Genomic DNA, 20,589 nt, shown 5'->3' on the forward strand with positions numbered 1-20,589 from the left:
CTTTCCTCACCTTCTTGAATATTGGAGGGAATAGAGATTACACTAGCATTCAATAATGCTTCCTTTGCAGAAACAAATCATTGTGGACCCCCTGAGCTTCAGCGAGGAGCGCTTTAGGCCTTCCCTGGAGGAGCGCCTGGAAAGCATCATTAGTGGGGCTGCCCTGATGGCTGATTCATCCTGCACACGTGATGACCGGCGTGAGAGAATCGTGGCAGAGTGTAATGCTGTCCGCCAGGCCTTGCAGGACCTGCTCTCGGAGTACATGGGCAACGTGAGTAAGAGGAATTTTCTATAGCAGATGTTGGATCTGAGGTGTTTTTCAGAACTTTTCTTTGAAGTAACAGGAGTTTTCCATAATAATTGTTGGGTCTTAACTATACATGTTAAGAGGTCTTTTAACTATGCATGTTTTAACTATACATGTCAAATATGTTTTAACTATATATGTCAAATATGTTTTTAGCTTCTTGACTCTTGGGTGGAGTAAAATTTTTCAAGGAATGGATAAATGGCTTTCTGTAGTGCCCCCTTTCTGCCCAACATTTTGGCATGAAAAATTTTAAACTTACAGAAATAATATAATGAACACCCATCCACCCTTTATCTAGATTCACCAATTAACATGTAAATACATGTGCATGTTTGTGTGTATAAATATATGCATGTATATGTATATATACACATATACAACCTTTTTTATTTTTATGAAACATTTGAAAGTAAGTTGTGGACATTGTATTGCTTCACCTCTAAATATTTCAGCATGTGTCTACTAGGGATAGTAACCTTCAATACCCCTAAAATTCCATTATCACATGTAGGTGGCCATCTAATTTTGGGCAAAATGGAATGCTGAAAATATTCATAGTTGATGAAGTTATTTGAATGAGCCATGTGCAGTGCTATAAGAGTAAGTAATTGCCAAGTAGAGGTGTATTAGGTGAACTGAGTAGTGTTTTTTAATTTTTAAGGTTTGTGTTTAAAAACCAGTGCTGTGAAATTGGATACCTGACAATTTTTTTGCCGTAGAAAATACTGTTATCTGTTGATTTCTTTTCTGTATTGTTAATGTCTTCTTTTTTCCTTCCCTAATACTTCTTTCATTCCAGTTATTTAATGCTGGTTTAGGGTTAGTGTAGTTTAGACCTTGTACCCAGTATTTTACTGTGGCAAAGAAGGAATAAATTAAATAAAAATTATATAAAATCATTGTAAAGGGAAGAAGGACAATGCAAATTAGTTCTCACTAGTGATTTTTCCCTATTTAATAGTTTTCACGAAAAGATCTTTGGTACTTTCTCATTTGTTCATTTGCCATACATCTTGTTTGTTCACTTATATTCTTATATAAGTGAACATATAATGGTGAGTCATGATGGAATTCCTAGGGTGAAGATGAATGCTTTCCTGTGTTTATCTTGTTTCTACCATATTGTAAAATTAGTGAAGCATATTGAATTTTTTTAAGCCATTGCCATGTTTTGATCGTATGCAGTCTACCTCAGAAAAATGAGATTAGAGGCTTAGTTAAATCAAATGGAAAAAGCGGTTGATAAGTCACAGTGAAAATGTGGGACACATTTAAAAATGCATATATAAGCCTGAAAATCAGAAAATATAAAAAAATGAATAATTTGAAGACTGGCTCAGGGAAACAAAGACTCATGGCATGTATGTGAATCAGTTATTTACTATCGTGTGCTGAAGTGGTACAAAAGTGTCCAATGCAGTTATGATTGGGAAACCACTTTAAAAACAGCCTTTGTGGGGAAGAGTATGTGATAAATCTGTTCTCATTCCTCCATACTAGAGTTTCCTAACCAGTCTAAAAGATATTCCTTGAGTCTTGGAGTTGGTCAGATCTTGGACTAGCCATCTCTGATCATGAGGTACCTCCTAGATTCTCCCCAGAATGCCAGACAAATAGTACTTTCTATTTTGTGCCATGGATGTAAGTAATGGTGGGAGATACTCATTTATACTGAAGATAAGGAGACCATAACAGCACTCTTACATAACATTTTATTATGTAAGTGAAAACTAGAACAGTGATTGATGTCAGGCTGAAATTTAAGGATTATGGTGGGGGTTTTGAAAGAAATTCAGTATTCAGAAATATATTTTAGAAGATGACTTCTGAACACATTTCTCCTAAAGATAAAAATATTTAGTTTCCTTGAATTGACTCACATAACAGTGATCAGGCTGTGTCCTGTCAAAAAGTGATGGAGTAAGGATAAAGGGGGAGGGCAATGAAGCACATTTGAAGAAAGCTTAGAATGGTAAAAGGGTCTGCAAGAAGCAGAATCAACTAGGGATAGATTTTTGCTTATTTATGAAGCATTCAAGAACATTTAGAACCTCCAGTGACAGTCAGAACTTAACCGGCAGTATCTTCCTGTCACTCAGTTCATATTGAGTATGTGTCATCTGCAGAGTAGTGTGCTGGCACTGTGTAAGAGGAGGAATGAGGCACTGATCCCTCCCTTCTGAAACATACAGCATCTCTACAGAACATTTATTGGGAGTACCATCATAGGTACTACTAAAATACCATGGGGATTGCAAGAAGGATGAGATTATTTCTAGCTGGAATGTAGTATTTATTTTATAATCATTGTACTGAGCTTTACCTTGATTTTAAAAAAATGATTCACTTTAAGTTTTGATTATTTCTTTTGAAAAATATTAGATAAATAATTATGGTATGTGGACCAGTCTGGATTAATTAAAACTGGTTCAGTACTTAGAACTTTGTTGACAGAGTGGTAAAATCCAGAAAGGTTCACGTATTTTTACTTTTTTTCATTTCCTGGGTTCTCTCAGTCACGTCATGATTTTTATAGATACATACTTTTAAAAAAATCTTGTAATTTCTTGAGCCTTCCTTCTTCATCCTGTGTTGCCACTTATCAAGTTACATTGGTGTTTCCTCTAAGGCAATGATTCTTTTTTTTTTTTAATTTAATAAAGTTTTATTTTCCAGAATGTACAGTTGGTGGGATAAGGCAATGATTCTTAACTTTGGATGCACATTAGAATCCCTGGGTTTGTGCCCCGGTCCGGGAGGATCCCACATGCCGTGGAGCGGCTGGGCCCGTGAGCCGTGGCCGCTGAGCCTGCGCGTCTGGAGCCTGTGCTCCGCAACGGGAGAGGCCACAACAGTGAGAGGCCCACGTACCGCAAAAAAAGCTAAGCCCGTGCGCCACAACTGCTGAGCCTGTGCTCTAGAGCCTGCGTGCTGCAGCTACCAAAGCCCGTGTGCCTAGAGCCGGTGCTCCGCAACAAGAGAAGCCACTGCAATGAGAAGCCTGCTCACCGCAATTAGAGAAAGCCCACCTGTGGCAACGAAGACCCAACGCAGCCAAAAAAAAAAAAAAAAAAAAAGCTTTTTCTGAAAAAAAAACTTTTAGAAATCCTGATGTCTAGGTTGTACCCAAATTAAGTCAGAATCACCAAATTGAGTTCCAGGCATCAGTATTTTTAAAAGTTCCCCAGGAGATTCCAATGTGCAGTTAAGGTGGAGAAAGTGCTACGATGGTTTATTGCATTTGTCCTTTTCTGTCTCCACTGCTGTTGTCTTATTCCAGGCTGTATTCACTTTCTCCACTTCAGTTTGTTCTGCCTGCTCAGGCCAGTCTGAGCTCATGCCTTCAGTAGGACATTGTTCATTGTGTTATTGAAATTCCCTTCCTACTTGTTTAAACCTAACCTGCCCTTCCTTCAAGGCCCACATTTCCCCCCCATCTCTTTGCTGAAGGCCATTTCAGACTACACCATTCTACATTATTTCTTTGTAGCTTGAAGTTTTGCACTCAATTGTTTACTTCCTTGAATCGTTGCTCAATTGTATTTCCTATATCCATGTGATTTCTGCAACTAGGTTTTAAGCTTTTGAAAGATGGGAACTATTTAAAAAATATTCTTTCAGGGTCTAGTATAATGGTAGTAGAGATACTCAATAGGTGCTTGCTTAATGAACTCATGGTGAATTGGGAGAATGGATAAAGTGAATAGTTTGGGATATTCGTGGTACTAGGGATATATAAGTGGAAAAAACAAAGATCCTTGCCCTTATTGACCTTACATTCTAGAGGGTTATGGGGGAGGAGGCCATGGGTGATTTACCCTTACTTCCTGTAGCTCTTTCGGTATACAGATGACATTTTTGGAAAAAATTAATGCTCTGAAATAAGCAGTGAATGGAAGTGATATGTTAGATCATAGGGTGAGGGCCAAACTCCCTTTTAAAGGCTCCAAGGGCCAGGAGGCCAGCAGCCTTAATGCTTCTACTTGCATTGTAGTTTGAAGAGTTAGAGATAGATAGTCTTAGATCTATCACTAACTTACTGTATGATGCTCTAAGAGATACTGATGTTAAGGGTAATGCATTTGACCCCTACTTACTTAAACATTATGGAAATGCTTCAGATGTCTGACAGCAGAGGGTTTTTGACCGTTCAGTGGATCTTTGTTTCACAAATGACTTCCAGCTTTCCTTGAAATGAAATGTAGTTATTGTGGTTATGTTTAATTTGTTCTTGCTCTATCAGCCTAAGGTTACTCTGCCTATGAGGGTTCTAGAGAAAGAAAAACAGTTTGGATGGGTTTAAAAGTGAATGGATTGAAAAAAAAAAAAAAAGTGAATGGATTGGACTTCCCTGGTGGTCCAGTGGTTAAGACCCCACACTTCTACTTCAGGGGTTGCAGGTTCAATCCCTGGTTGGGGAAGTTCCACGTGTTGCGGGGTGCGGCCAAAAAAAAAAAAAAAAGTGAATGGATTGAAATTAAAGTGAAATGTAATTGAATTTGAAAAAAGTTATTGCCACTTTGTTTATTTTTTTGTAGTTGAAAATCATACATGTGCATTAAATTATTGACCCACCATTACTATTAACATTTAGGTATATGTATTTCCAGTTTGCCCCCGTTCTTGTATGCAGAGTGTTTTTAAATTTTAAAATAGTTTTAACCCTCTTAATGTTCTCCACATAGACACAAAATATTCGTATAACATTCAAACTATTAGGTTAATGGTGCAACAACATGGGTGGACCTGGAGGACATTATGCTGAGTGAAATAAGCCAGACACAGAGGACAAATCCTGTATGATCCACTTCCATGAGGTTCCCAGAGTTGTCAAATTCATAGAGACAGAAAGGAGAATGGGGGTGCCAGGCGCTGGGGGAGATGGGAATGTGGAGTTACTGTTTAATGGGGACAGAATTTCAGTTTGAGAAAGTGAAAAGTTCTGGAGACGGATGTGGTGATGGTTGCACAATAATGTGAATGTTCTTGAGACCTATGAGCTATATGCTTAATATTGGTTAAGATGGTAAATGTTATGTTATACGATAAACATAGTAAAAAAAATAACGAACAAAATTATAAAACAAACAATTAGGTTAATGGGTTAAAACAAACTACTAGTTTAATAGGTTAAACTTTCTGTTTCTTAAATGTGTAGTTGCCTTTGGAGCCCAGTTCTGTGTTATAATACTCTGAAGATAGTATTTCAATGCCATTGAAAAGTCTCCTTCTGAAGAACCCTGTACTTGGTACAGCCTAATTCTTTCTTTCACACTCTTCATTCTGCTAAGAGATATGCTGATCCTTAATGTGGTCCTTTCTCCCTTTGTTAGGGCATGTGCTTTGAGTTTTTCCCAGTACTGCAGTAGAATTTATTGGGACCAAACTTATTTGTCTCTTTTATCACACTCACATTCCCCTCAAAAAACAAATGAACAAAACTCTCCACTTTAACCCCCCTCCCCCTGACTCCAATCTGAAAACTCTTAACACAGTGTTTGAAACATAAATGACCCTCAGTCTTAAATGAATTCCATTTGGTTTTGACCTGAGCAATCTTGTCCAGCAGTTCATGGTCATACGCTGACTGACTAGAATTAGAATTTATAATTGGTGAGAAGAAACACATGCCTTGGGCTTGAGTAGCTTTAGCTCTGTTCCATCCAGTGTGGTAGCCAGTGGCTATTGAGCACTTAATAGGTGACAGGTCCAATTTGAGATGTGCTGTGAGTGTAAACTATATACCAGATTTCCAAGACTTACTGCACTGAAAAAGCTGTAAATATCTCAGTAATATCTCATTGATAATATTTTGGATATATCGGGTTAAATAAAATCTGTTCTTAGTTTTTATGTGTTTCTTTTTACTTATGGCTACTAGAAAGTTTTAAATTATATATGTAGTTTTTGTTTCTTGCTTGTATTATATTTCTCTTGGATAATTCTGACTACTGGGTAACCAACCAGCTAAGGGGAGTAGATAAGAGTTGAGCATCAACTTTTTCCTTTTTTAAAAAAATTAATTTATTGAGCTAGCTGTGCTGTGTCTTAGTTGTGGCACGCGGGATCTCCATTGCTGCATGTGGGATCTTTAGTTGCAGTGTGTGGGATCTAGTTCCCTGACCAGGGATCGAACCCCGGCCCCCTGCATTGGGAGCACGGAGTCTTAGCCACTGGACCACCAGGGAAGTCCCAACTTCCTCCTTCAGTGTCCAGAATGGTAACTTACATAGTAGCTATTGTAGCTTGTATTTTCTATACCTTAAACTAGTTTTAGGCAGAAAAAAATTGGTACAGCTTAGGACCAGGTGAGGATGATGTTGCTTAAGGTTAAATATTATCTTTGCTCTTGCCCAGAAACGTTGGAGGTTGTAGGATCCTAAGAGAGTAATGAAGTAACTGGACATTTTTTGTATTGGACTGGGCCTATATTTGAGGGGTTTGATTATGTTAGCATATCAGGTATAAAATTTTTATCTGATTTGGATAATAGTTAGATATGGAATATATGAATAAGGGGCAGTTAATGTTCACTCTCAAAGATATATTGTTATTGCAGTGAGGGGAAGCACTTAATCTAGATGCTAATCTCTTCTCAGTTTTGCAAATGCTTTCCTGGAACCACTTTTGCGGAGCCAAAGCTTCCAAGCCTTTGAAGGACTCCTTCGAAGAGCTTGTTAACTGCATTATTTTGTGGCTGCATTTTATTATTTTCAAAATTAGAATAGGTTAACTTTTTTCTGATTATAAAGTTCTCTGTTCATTATATATCACCATTTTCGGTATATAGCATTCCAGAGTTCATTCTATGTGTGTATGTACACATTTATCTGTTCTTACTGTTTCTTCTTTTTTTGACAACAGAAATAAGGATTGTCTTTACTATTATACTGCTTACCATATACTAGCCATTGTGCTGAGAGACATACATTATTACCTGTTTGACTTCCATAATAACCCTATTGAATTGTTACTTGCTCAAAAATACTCAGTCATATAGCTGAGATTTGAACTCAGATCCCTGCGACCTGAAAATCTGAATGCTTACTACTTTTATCATAGTGTATCTTTGTAAGTCAGCAAATACGATTTTACATCATCATCCACTCATAATCATGGGTTTTTTCACTGTATAGCTTTATAAATGAAATTTATTACTGAAATTTATTAATGAAGTTAAATACTTCACACTAAATAAGGTAAACCCAGGTCTGGTATAGCTGCTTGAAGTGAGCTGAACAAGAAAAGAAAGCTTTTTTAGAGTATTCTCCCAGGCTAGACTCTCTGGAGTTACTTGAGTGTCATAGATGTTTCAGTTGGCTCTGTGATGTGCAGCTACAGGGCCTGAGTTTTGTTATATGATATGCTATGATTTTCATCTTTGTGTGAACCCTTGGGTTTCCTGCAGTAGACTGTTCTTTTTGCGGTATGCGGGCCTCTCCCGTTGCAGAGAACAGGCTCCGGAAGCGCAGGCTCAGCGGCCATGGCTCACAGGCCTAGCCGCTCCGCAGCATGTGGGATCCTCCCGGACCGGGGCACGAACCCATGTCCCCTGCATCGGCAGGCGGACTCTCAACCACTGCGCCACCAGGGAAGCCCCTGCAGTAGACTCTTGCCTGTATTGCTAATCCATAGTTCTGTAGCTATATGATTTTATTGATTTGTTAGTGTAAGCTTTTCGGTGAGCTGCCTAGCATATTTGGAGAATTTAGGTATAAATAGATGTTTCATTGAATGCAGAATTCAAGCATGTTTAGGACTTAGTCCTCTTGATGTTAGCATTTATTTAATTTGGAAAGCTTCTTTGTCAAAAATTGTGTGATTTTCTTGTGGTGTGAGATGAGAGGTTTAAGAGAACTTCTTAAGTCTGAGGAGGACATCTCACCCTAGTTATATTTTATGTTGCTTTTTAAAAGGCCCGAGGTGCTTCCTGTATATGCCACTCTGGCATTATGGATTGCAGTATTTAACAGGCAAGTTCCTAACCTTTTATATGCAGAAAGATGCATGTTTATATATTAGATAAAATGGCGCTGGCTTAATGGAACAGTAGTAGAGCGGTCTCTAGAAATCAGGATGATAGGGCAGACCCCGAAGCCTGCCCAGTGTCAGGCTGCAGATGCATCAGGTTTTAGCCTACAGGAGACTGCTGTTAGACTGTCGTTGGTATTAGTTTATACTTTTTAGATGTCAGGCGGGCTTGAAGAGCTTTTATATCTAAAAAATGTGTCTAAATTAAACGGTAGTAATAATCTCTAAATATATCAGAATATTAGTAATTATCACTGGGTGGTAGGGTAATAGGCAATATGAATTTTCTTCTGTAGTTCCTCCCACATTTTTGGCAATGTTTCTTATGGTCATTATGACACAAGTTTAGAAATAAACTTAGACCCTTAGTTTTATGTGTCATGGATTTTTAGGTTTTGTTCATAATCATATACTGTGCTTATTTCCAAAGTACTATTAATATGAGAACACTGAAGATTTTTCACGTTAATAAGGTGATTCGTCTTTGAGGTAATGATTCATTCAGGACTAGTTTGAAGTGGTGAGTTGTCTGGGAGGGTTTTTTGTTTACTACAGTATATACTTCTAGAAAGTCTTGGTCAAAACAGAGTCAGTTATCTCTGTGTGATAGTACTTGCATTATCCTTTTCTTGAACTATTTGCCAGTGATTTTTGACCATGGAAATATAGAATTATAAATTTTAGAATTTGGAAGTGACATTAGTTATCATAGTGTAGGGTTGACAAATTAAACTTCTTTGGTAAAGTCTTGCCTGCCATCTGTTTTTGTAAATTTAATTGGAACATAGCCATGCCCATTTGTTTACTTACAATCCATGACTGCTTTTCCACTGCAGTCGTGTAGTTGAGTAGTTGTGACAGAGATGGAATGGCCCCGAAAGCCCAAAATATTTGAAATCTGGCCCTTTACAGAAGTTTGCCAAGCCTTAATCTAGTCCAGCCAACTAATTTTTTTTTCAGCTAATTTTTTGAAGGTTTTGAAATACAAACGCAATTTCTCTTAACGGATGTGAGATTATTTAGGTTATATATTTCTTCTTAGATAAATTTTGGAAGTTTGTGGCTTTTAAGGAATTGGTCCATTTTATCCAGTTAGTCAAGTTTTATATGCAAAAGTTGTTTGTAGCATTCTCTTATTATCCTTTTAGTGTTTGTGGGGAGTCTGTAGCCATATTCTCTAATTCATTTCTAGTGTTGGTAATTTGTATCTGCCTCCTTTATTTTCTTTGCCAGTCTGGCTATAGGTTTATCAATTCTGTTGATCCTTTGAAAGAACCAGCTTTTTTTGGTTTCATAGATTTTTCTGTTATTTTCAATTTCACTGATTTCTGTTCTCCATTGTTTCTTCTGTTTCCTTTAGGTTTATTTTGTTCTTCTTTTTCTAATTTCTTGAGGTGGGAAATTAGGTTATTGGCTTGAGCTCTTTCCTCTTTTTAAATGTAAAGATTTAGGGCAGATTTCCATATAAGCCCTGCTTTGTCTACATCCCATAAATTTCAATATTTTGTATTTTCATTTTTGTTTAGTTCAAAATATTTAAAAATTTTCCTTGAGTCTTCCTCTTTGACCAGTGGATTATATGGAAGTACAGTATGTTGTTTAATTTCCAAGTATATGGAGATTTTCTTGTTAAATTTCTGTTATTGATTTCTAGTTTAATTCAAGTTCAATTTGGTCAGAGAACATACTTTGCATGATTCCAGTTTTTTAAATTGTTTATTGAGATTTGTTTTATGACCCAGTGGTGCTATCTTTGTGATGTTCTGTCTGCACTTGGCTATGTGTTTTGGCTGTTGTTGGATGGAGTGTTCTATAAATGTCAGTTAGATCCAGTTGGTTGATGGCATTGGTTGATTGAACTGGTTCAGTACTTCTATACCTTGATTGCTTATTTATTTGTTTGTTTATTTAGGGTCTGCTTGTTCTAATAGTTACTGAGACAGTTATAGCCCTGTCTGCCAACTGTAATTGTGGATCTGGCTCTTTCTCATTTCAGTTCTCAGATTGCTACTTTATGTATTCTCTCCAGGGTTTTTAGTTGCATTCAGTAGGATAGACAGGGTGGAAAATGTTTACCCCATCTTAACCAGAGGTAAAACCAACCACCTATTTTCAAAACAGCCTGAAACTAGAGGTAACTTGACTATGATCATACCCAGGTAAGAATAGTTAAGATTAGAATTAAGCCTTCTGATTATCAGTCCAGAGCTCCTTCTGATGGTCCTCATCATACATGATGCCATGGATGGTGGACAGTAATGCTTACATCGAATAGGCATCGTTAAAGCTTGATCAAGTAGCCTCCCCCTGAGCTGCTTTCTCAGCTGTAAAACAGGGTCATTAATAGCTTCCCCTCTACCTGACTTTGTTAGAGGGCACAGAGAACCACTCAAGACCAAGCAAAATGAAGAAAATGGGATAATGGGTGGTGGTAATGCAAAAAATGCCTTGAGACAAAAGAGCATTAAATGATGTGTAGCCAAGAACAAGGTGAACAGGGATCTGGATAGGCAGTGACCAAGGCTGCTCTCCTGTCTCTTGTAGCAGATTCTTCTCAGCTCTGTGTGAGAGCTCCATTCCTTGCTTTGTCTATAGCAAAGAGCCAAAGCAGCAGTCTCCACCCACAAGTCTGCATGATCTTGTAGTTCAAGCATTTAATCACAGCTGACAGAGGATCTCCCCCGCCACCCATCATTTGAGTGTGGAAAGGGAAGGGGATACCATGTTTGACTTGAACATAAAACTAGAAAGTGCTATAAATACATGCAAATTGGTATCGTTTTAGGGAATTAATAATATACTTCCTTCTTTCTCATTTATTCTTTTTACCTTTGGCAGAGTTGTCATATGTTGATAATAAATTGATTCTTTTAAAATAGTGTCATTGTTTAAATGTAGCAAAATAGGCATTTTGTTTATAAAATGAACCTGTTTATCTAGAATGCCCATATGTGACAGACATGTAAAATTAGAAGCTTATCAATCATAACTTTCTACCCTAATATTTTCTGTCCATTGATCTTAAAAATTTTTTTTTAAAAAATTGGGTGTTTTAGAGGACTTAAGGTAGTTAATAAAACTCCTTGAGTTTCCAAACTACCTTTGCCAGACAGGTATAGCCCTGGCTGCCAGGAAATTTTCTCTTCTGTGATTTCAGGCCTGCTCTGTTGAAAATTACTATGGTTTTCATATTTCTTAGTCATAAAATTAGAAGGGTTAATTTAAAGTCTATGGAATGTGATATTTTTCTTCTCTGAGCAAATACCCTTATTTTTTCTGTTTATTTTATCTGTGTTCACACCTGATGACTGCTAAATAAGTACTTGACAGTCACTCAATAACTTATTTATTTTAAAGTGGAATATTCAGGGGCTTCCCTGGTGGCACGGTGTTTGGGAGTCTGCCTGCCGATGCAGGGGATACGGGTTCGTGCCCCGGTCCGGGAGGGTCCCACATGCCGCAGAGCGGCTGGGTCCGTGAGCCACGGCCGCTGAGCCTGTGCTCCGCAATGGGAGAGGCCACAACAGTGAGAGGCCCGCGTACCACAAAATAAATAAATAAATAAATAGGTAGATAGATAGATAGATAGGAATATTCAATATTTAGAACCAGAGACTGCTGAGAACTGATTTTGTTTGGTCATTCTCTGAAAATGGCATAGGACCTTTTCATAATGGTATGATTTGGAGATATACTATTAAGGAAGACATTGCATTTGAGTTGCTTTATGCTAAAATAATATCTAGTCAGTAAATTGTCTTACAAGGATTATTTTCAGATGTGTTGGAATGATTGGCCTCTTGGTTTTACTCCAGTTGCAGATATTCTAACTTTGGGATTTGTAATTTGCAGTTTGTAATAGTCTACCGTATAGAATGCAGTGTGGCATCTGATTTCAAGGCTTCCCTGATAATTGTCCTTTAAATTTAACTCCGGAGCATACTTGTCCTGAATTAATTCTCCCTGCTTTGAGGGAGAATTATTGGTTTTGCAGACTCAAATAAGAAACTCATCTTCTAGGAATAAAAAGATTTATGTTTTGACTTGGCCTTGTTCTTGTGTCTATATGAACATTGCTTATTATTCCCTGGTGTAAAATAACCTGCAATATTTTATAAGAAAAATCGTAAGTATTTGACCAGTGATACCCAACTGTAATCTTTAAAGCTCATAACAATAAATTCACTTGTTGCTGGGAAGTAGACCTATTTGTTTATGTTGCTTTTTTTTTTTGGCTGCATTGGGTCTTTGTTCGTTGCTGCGCGTGGGCTTTCTCTAGTTGGCGGCAAGTGGGGACTACTCTTCGTTGCAGTGCGTGGGCTTCTCATTGCAGTGGCTTCTCGTTGCAGAGCATGGGCTCTAGGTGCTCGGGCTTCAGTAGTTGCAGCTTGTGGGCTCAGTAGTTGTGACACACGGGCTTCAGTAGTTGTGGCACGCAGGCTCAGTCGTTGTCGTGTGCAGGCTCAGTAGTTGTGGTGCACGGGCTTAGTTGCTCCGCGGCATGTGGGATCCTCCTGGACTAGGGATCAATCCCATGTTCCTGCATTGGCAGGGGATTCTTAACCACTGCACCACCAGGGAAGTCCCTATGTTGTTTTTAAGATTCTATGTTGGTGAAAAAAAGATAAAGCCATTATATACTGGAAAATTGTTTGGTTTTTAAAAGTTGGTTGTTTATATATACCCTTATTTAGTGATTTCTTTTGTGATAAAGGAACCCCCTGTCCCCTTGACCTTTTCAAAACCGGTTTTTCTTAGGCTATCAAAATTTCTTAACTCAGGAAATGGACTTCAAAACATTAGGAATACGTTTGTTGGATTTTTTTTTTCAAAGCAGTATCAGACTTTGTGGCATTCAGAAAAAAATTCCATTTAAAAAGTGGAATTCTAATCATAGTGTTTGTTAAAACTGACTCCATTGACTAGCTCTTACTTGCTGTCTACAGATCTGTCATTTTGGCAAACTCTAGAGCTAGAATCAAACTGTTTTTTTTTGAGTTGGTTTTCTCAGCTAGTGCAAAATTAGCTATTTTCTTAAAACCATTCCGAATCAAGAATTACATTAGTTTGGGAATTCTCTGTTGGCTGAGTGGTTAGGATTCCACCCTTCCATTGCCGGGTCCCAGGTTCGATCCCTCGTCAGGGAGCTAAGATCCTGCAAGCCAAGCAGTGCGGCCAAAAAAAAAAAAATCACATAAGTTTTAGGGTTATGATGATAAACGTCAGTAACTATATGTTTGCAATTTGAGGTTTTGGACAAGTGATAGTTCTTTTAACGCTCAACATTTGACAAGATTTGAACATCAAGAGATGAATATAGATTCAAGGGGAATCCCTTATGAAATGACATGATGTTGTAGATTTGTTTTAAAATACTCCACCCCAAAACTAACAGAAGTGTTATAAATGACACAAGAAAGCAGAAAGTTGATAGCTGTGAAAACTTGGTGATGTTGCATAAGGAAGTTCATTTTAGTCTTCTTAATCCTTTTGAATGTTTGGAAAATCCCATAATAAAAAAACCCAGCTCTTATCTTTATGGTTATTTGAGTAGATGTCAGCATGTTAGACGTTTAAGGGCATAGTCTTTGCCATGTTTACAGCTCTTCTGAAGGCATTTGTCTGTCTTGCAACCTCTCGAACAGATTGCTTTATTCTATTCCAGCCCCCTTCTCAGTCCGCAGTTCTTAGGCCAATTAGATTCTCTTGGGAATTTGTATGGGAAAATAATGAGAAAACGATGCAGTTAGTAAATGGAAACTGAAGTAGGAAATTATGCCATTAAGTAGAGTCAGGGTCGTGAGGGGTCATGGCAAAGTGAATTTGTGGGTGGGCAGCAGCTATGAATTAGTTAGGCAGCATAGAGGGTAACATTGGGTCAGGTATTTGAGGTTGGAGAAGGGTACATGCAGCTAAGAGGAGGATCCTGTTCTTCCTGAGGCTGGTTGCCCAGCTGTGCTTGGGTTTTGTGCATGTGTCCTTGAAGTAAACGCTTTGTCACTGTATTTGATTTGAGTTCCTTGATTCTCCAAAAAGGAGTGTACCTAGTATAGTCATTGGACGATGCAGAGTTTTCGTGACTAAATTGTTAGTAAACACTTTTTTAGAAGGTCAGAATTGGTCATTGCCTAATCATCTAGGCATTCCATAGTCTACTGCCTGAAGCATTATCAGAGCTATTGCCCTCCCCTGAATCATAGTTTTAAAGCTCTATCATGTATAGTAAGAAGTTTTCTGTTTCTTACCTGCTTGACTGTTGTATAATTTAGTAGTGCTGTTTCCTTGTTGTTCACTAAACTTTGATTGAATGGAATTTAATAAATGGCAGTAATTAGGGCTTTCATTTTTTCAAGAGGGTGGTGGTAGGACTTCTGTAGATTTCATATTAATTAAGAAGTTGCCTTAGCACAATTTTAGGTGGCTTAAACAGTATTTTCTTGGCCACGATGATTTCAGATTCCTTGCTTTTGCTGTTGATTATGAAAATACATTGTCTCTAGCTAGAGAAAAGCTTATTTGAATATAAACATTCTATGTACTGTTTCTATTATTTTTCCTTTTTTAGTGCTCTTTTTGTCGGCAGAAATCAGAATGAGGAGTTCTGGTTTATACGAGATAATGCTGGTGCAATGAAGTTTTTAAAAGAAAAGCACAAATAAAATTATTTTATTATTATAAAGCACTGGAGCAAGTATAAAACATATTAAATAGGATATGCAAAGACAGACAAGGTTGGCATTGATTGGCATTGAAGAGTGGGCGAAGGGAGAAACAATAATAGATTTAGAATCAGGAATTAATTAGTGTGCAGGGAATGGCAAACCTCTTGGCTTGATGGGAACAAAGAGCCTTTTTTTTTTTTTGCTGCACCGAGCATGGCACGTGGAACTTCCCTGACCAGGGATTGACCCTATGCCCCCTGCAGTGGAAGCGTGGAGCCTTAACCACTGGACCACTGGGGAAGTCCTGAAGAGCCATTAAGGAACCATTTTACAAGCAAGACTAGCTAGAAGCAGTCCTCTTTTCCCGTTAGTGGGTAGCTCACTGACAGAGGTGTTGGGAAGTGTTTGCTTTTTCCCCTTTAATTTGCTCCTATGGAGAAAGGTATTGTTTAGATTCTAGTGATAAGGGGCTTGTGGAGAGAGGAGTTTTAATCATCATTATTTTTATATTGTAACATCTTCAATTGACAGCATTCTTGTAGGGTGGTTTTAGCCTTTGATACATTTCCTCAGGCCCAAGAAAATGATCTGCTAAAGCAGAAAGAATGAAACTATTCCATTTAGCCTCTAGACAGCGACACATTAAGGACTAATGACTGCCAAAAGGAAATGTCAAACACTAAGCTAGTCTACTTTTTTTGGCAGCCGAAAATCCGGTGAATCAACAGTTTTTGGGGGTGTATATTTAATGTGGGTGGAAGAAAAGAGTGTCTAACATTCTTTAAGGCCCTGTTAAGTTTGGCACGGTTGGACTTGGAGCCCACTTCTACTTTTCTAAACCCAAGGAAGGCATGTGTCACAGAATAAGGATAATTACTTGTTATGTAGGTAGTATTGGATAGACACATTTTAAAATGTGTTTGTGGGCTTTGTTTTTATGTATTTTTGTTTGTTATAGGTGCTAAAAAGTGGTGCATTCATGTGTGATGAATCAAGAGTTGATTGTCTTGTTACCCTTTTTCACAAACAGGAATTATCTGGAGAGTTTTTTGAAAAAGAATGGATAAATTTGTGATTCTGGAGGTTTAAGGAGCAAATTTTGACTGAATACTAAAAATTACTTTTAAGAAAAGGACAACAAATTTACAGCTTTAAAACTTAAAGCCAAGTATGGTCACCATGTCCCGGATATTTAAAATTTAGTACTTAAATATTCACATCCAAGGATTGGAGGAGTGTTAGCTAAAGGGTATACAGAGCTTCTTTTTAGGTGATGAAAATATTCTAATGGTAGTGGTTGCGTATATCTGTGAATATACTTAAAAAATATTAAATTGTATAATTTACCTGGGTGAATTGTGTATGCATTGTCTTAATATACATCATAATAAATATACATATCTTAATAAAGCTGTTTAAAAATAGTCACATGCTTTTTCATGTATGTATCCTAATGATGTGATGATCATTTTAAATTGTATTTTATATAGATTCATGCAATTTGTCTATCTTATATGAAGTAAAGAATGTTTTCCCCATTTTGAAACGGGGCCTGTGTCAGTTATTGCCATCAGAAAGACATTGGCCAAATTAAAAAGCCTACATAAAAGTGCATAAAAGTTGGCCTCTTTTATCTCTTGGCTTTGTATTGAATAGACTAATGGCCTGCAATTTTCTGTGGCTGTTTCATTTAAATTATGAATATGTCAAGTTAAGGGTTGTTGAATCAAAGATAATTTAAAAACTCAGAAATCAGATTGAACATGTATCATTTCAAAGCGACTATTTTTTATTTTCGTCTTTGTGAAAAAGTGGCGGACCTATACAATATGCATATTGTTAGCCCTTAAATTATCACATTTTAAATACTTTGGACTTTTTATTTGAAGATTCTGCATATAATCACTAGAAATTTGATTATCTTAGAACTCTAAGAACTATAAAAATGAATTAGCTTTTATATTAATTACATAGTCTTTTTTTTTAAATTGGGGTATGGTTGCTTTACAATGTTGTGTTAGTTTCTGCTGTACATCGAAGTGAATCAGCTATATGTATACATAAATCCCCTCTTTTTTGGATTTCCTTCCCATTTAGGTCACCACAGATCATTGAGCCCCTCTTTCCCTGCTTGGTGTCCATACGTTTGTTCTGTACGTCTATGTCTCTATTTCTGTTTTGTACATAGGTTCATCTGTACCATTTTTCTAGATTCTATAGTCTTTTTATTTTATTTATCTTTATTTATTTATTTATTTTTTGCGGTACGCAGGCCTCTCACTGTTGTGGCCTCTCCTGCTGCGGAGCACAGGCTCCGGATGCGCAGGCTCAGCGGCCATGGCTCACGGGCCCAGCCGCTCCGCGGCATGTGGGATCTTCCCGGACCGGGGCACAAACCCGTGTCCCCTGCATCGGCAGGCGGGCTCTCAACCAATGCGCCACTAGGGAAGCCCCTATAGTCTTTTTAGATTAAAAACTTTTTTTGTGTCAGAGGAATATAATGGATTCCAAAGAGGGATTTTGATAGAAATAATGGTGCTCATAGATATATACTAGTATCTCATAGCTATATTCTAGGCCCACTTGAAGAAATTGCAAAAAAGATGTAGCAGAGATTGTAGGTGAACTGGCTTGTTTAAAGCAACGTTAATTACTTTGTTAGCTTATAATAGATTTTTGCTTTTTTTTTTGTCTCTATAAGTTATTATTTGTGGCTCAACAGCGTGACTCTTCAGTTTGTGTTATGCTGACCGTTTCTGGTCTTTGTGGTGCACCTACCAGGATAGAATGGCTGATCCTGTAGGGTTTGCTGCTGCCTTGCAGAGCTAAACTGCAAATCTATCAACTTTGGAGGACCCAAGGGGCTGGCCTTACCTACTGTGAAGTGTAGGCAAAAGTTGGCAGCCTCCTTCCAGCTTTCAGTGATCCTAAGGCTTTATCACAGAAGTATGTTCAATTACATCATAGAAACCGGCAACAAATATGCAATCATAAAATAAGTCTCACTTCACTCTATGTATATAATATAAAATTACAATTACTAACAAGGGTTTGGATTAACCATAATGACCTCATTTCAGGGTTTTCCATTTATGTTAACTTGCTAGGTAGTTTGTACCTTTTATCTACTGATGTTTGCTACCAGACCCAACTGTAACAGGCTCCAAAAACATTCATATGAGAGAAGGGATTTTTAAAAATACTTAAGCTTTTTCTGAAATTAGGAGGAAAACTGTGAACATTCATTTTTAGCTGTCATAATTCCTTAGTTAAAATGTCAGTTGAAATAGTCAAATATAATCTCTTTTCCCCACTTTTCATTGTTGCTTTGTTTGGGGATATTTGCACCCGCACCCTCCTTTTTTTTTATCTTAAAGAAGATTCTCAAAGAGGAGGCTGATGGTGGAATTTCAGGCACAGTGACAGGAAGTAAGAAAGATGTGTTTTGGTAGAGACAGTCACCCTTAGATCAGTGTGGGCAGGTGCTTGTGAAGCCTATTTTGGGGAGGGAGTCTCTCTCTAAATTGTTGTCCTGGGAGACAGCATATTTTTGCTGTCCCAAGTAAATTTTCAATGAATTACAGAAAGGAACTGTTGGGGCAGCTCTCGGTTCTGTTGCTGCTTCTTGGAGCTTGGTACTAATGAAGTTGGTATTTCTTTACCTGGGACTGAAAGTAGAAGCTGAAGATGGCAAACATTGTGTAAACTAGTGTATCTCTCATTAGTTGTGAAGTTGTCAGGGATGCTTACTGTTACCTATGTTTCTGGAGAGAAATCAGGTGGCTCCTCTGTATCTTTAAAATTCTCTTTGCTTAGTTGGGATTTACTGGCCTTCTTCTGGGGTGGTGAAATCTACCTAATTTGAAGCTTTGTTTTTCCCTCCAGAGATGTTTGAACTCTGTGTTTACTAATATGTATAGGTTGTTGGCATTAAGATAAATTTCTTATTGAAGGGATTTTCAGTGGAGTGCTGTTGTTCTGTTTTTTTTAAAATAAATTTATTTATTTAATTTATTTATTTTTGGCTGTGTAGGAGCTTCGTTGCTGTGTGTGGGCTTTCTCTAGTTGCCGCGAGTGGGGGCTACTCTTTGTTGCGGTGGGTGGACTTCTCACTGCAGTGGCTTCCCTTGCTGCGGAGCACGGGCTGTAGGCGCTCGGCCTTCAGTAGTTGTGGTTCGCAGGCTCTAGAGCACAGGCTCAGTAGTTGTGGTGCATGGGCTTAGTTGCTCCGCAGCATGTGGGTCTTCCCAAACCAGGCCTCGAACCCGTGTCCCCTTCATTGGCAGGAGTATTCTTAACCACTGCGCCAGCAGGGAAGTCCCGTTGTTCTATTTCTTGACAGCTGCACTGAACAGGAAGAGTCACCCAGAATCCCCCAGTCTCAGTCGCCTCAACACTGAGTTGGGGATGATGATTGTGCCTACACACATAGCATGGTTGAGAGTGTGTAAAACAGCCCCTGCTGTTCATACTACTGCTACTATACCACTGCTGTTACTAATAAAGTTTAGAATTTTGAATGGCTTAAAATTTTAACTCCTCTGTTTTTTATTTTTACCTGTCCTGCTTTCCAGTGATTTCTTAGAGTAGTTGCATTTCTCCTTCTGCTGAGTGAAAGAGCTTAATTCCTACCCTCCCTCCGTTTACCTTCTTCCCTCCTCTCTTTTAGCAATGGTCAGATACATTTGGAGAATTTTCCCTTTTTTATATGCATTCTGGTAATAATGTCTAAAGATTGTATTAATTTTTAGCAAGTGTTTCCCTGCTGACTGTGTCACAGAGGTTATTTTATTGCTTTCTGTTTGTTTTAACTGTCTTGCCTGAAGTTGGTGGCCTTATTCCCAGATTCATAATATGTTCTGTTTACTATTAAAACGTACATTTTGCTTGGGTCTGGCATACTTCTTTATAGTTAAGTCTGAGTTATCTGGCATGGGGAAGTGAGGCTCTGATTGTCAGCGTTCATTCTCTGAATTGAGTTTTGTATAGGCATCTCTGTTTAAAATCTCTCCATTATTCTTTCCCAACCATTTTGCATTTATTTGATGATTGCATTTGAAATAGATTTTTAAAAATTTCAATAGTATATCCATATACTTTCTTTTCTCGTTCATTTTCTACAAGTCATGTTTATTTGTCCTCTCCAGCTTATTAAAACATCTTTCTAGCACCAGAGGAAAATAGTGTCATGAATAAAACTTTTTCTGATCTTATTAATAAGATCTTTTCTGATCTTAATTCACTGTTTAAGAGAATTTACACACCCTAGAGCTGGTTAAATAATTAACCCAAAACAATAAATTTAGGCATTGCATAGTATTTAAAAGACACTGGAACAGGTAGTGTGAGGTCTAGGTTTCTTTTCCCTTTGATGTTTATAATCTTTATTTCTTTTTAGAGCTCTAAAATGGCTGAAGAGAAAAATCTTATTAGGAAAAATCTTTGTAGTTAAGCTGGGCTGACTTAGAAGTGAGGCTCGTGGGCTGGCTGGCATCATCAGTCTTCACTTAGGAGGTATGAACAATTGCCTTCAGATGTTATCTGTGAACTTGCTCATTGGATTAATGGTTAGTTGCTTCAGAA

The 20,589-nt window shown here is 37.8% G+C and overlaps 1 protein-coding gene across 1 annotated transcript in view; it reads left to right on the forward strand.

Moving 5' to 3' along the window:
• Window positions 1-20,589, forward strand: part of CTNNA1 (catenin alpha 1) — a 169,697-nt gene that overhangs the window by 66,435 nt on the left and 82,673 nt on the right. Inside the window, exon 7 of the mRNA XM_024752286.1 lies at window positions 71-274. Coding sequence (XP_024608054.1) covers window positions 71-274 — 204 coding nt within the window. The remainder of the gene's footprint in view (window positions 1-70; window positions 275-20,589) is intronic.

Source organism: Neophocaena asiaeorientalis, unplaced genomic scaffold (assembly GCF_003031525.2).
Source record: "Neophocaena asiaeorientalis asiaeorientalis breed wild unplaced genomic scaffold, Neophocaena_asiaeorientalis_V1.1 scaffold204, whole genome shotgun sequence".
Classification (NCBI taxonomy): Eukaryota; Metazoa; Chordata; class Mammalia; order Artiodactyla; family Phocoenidae; genus Neophocaena; species Neophocaena asiaeorientalis.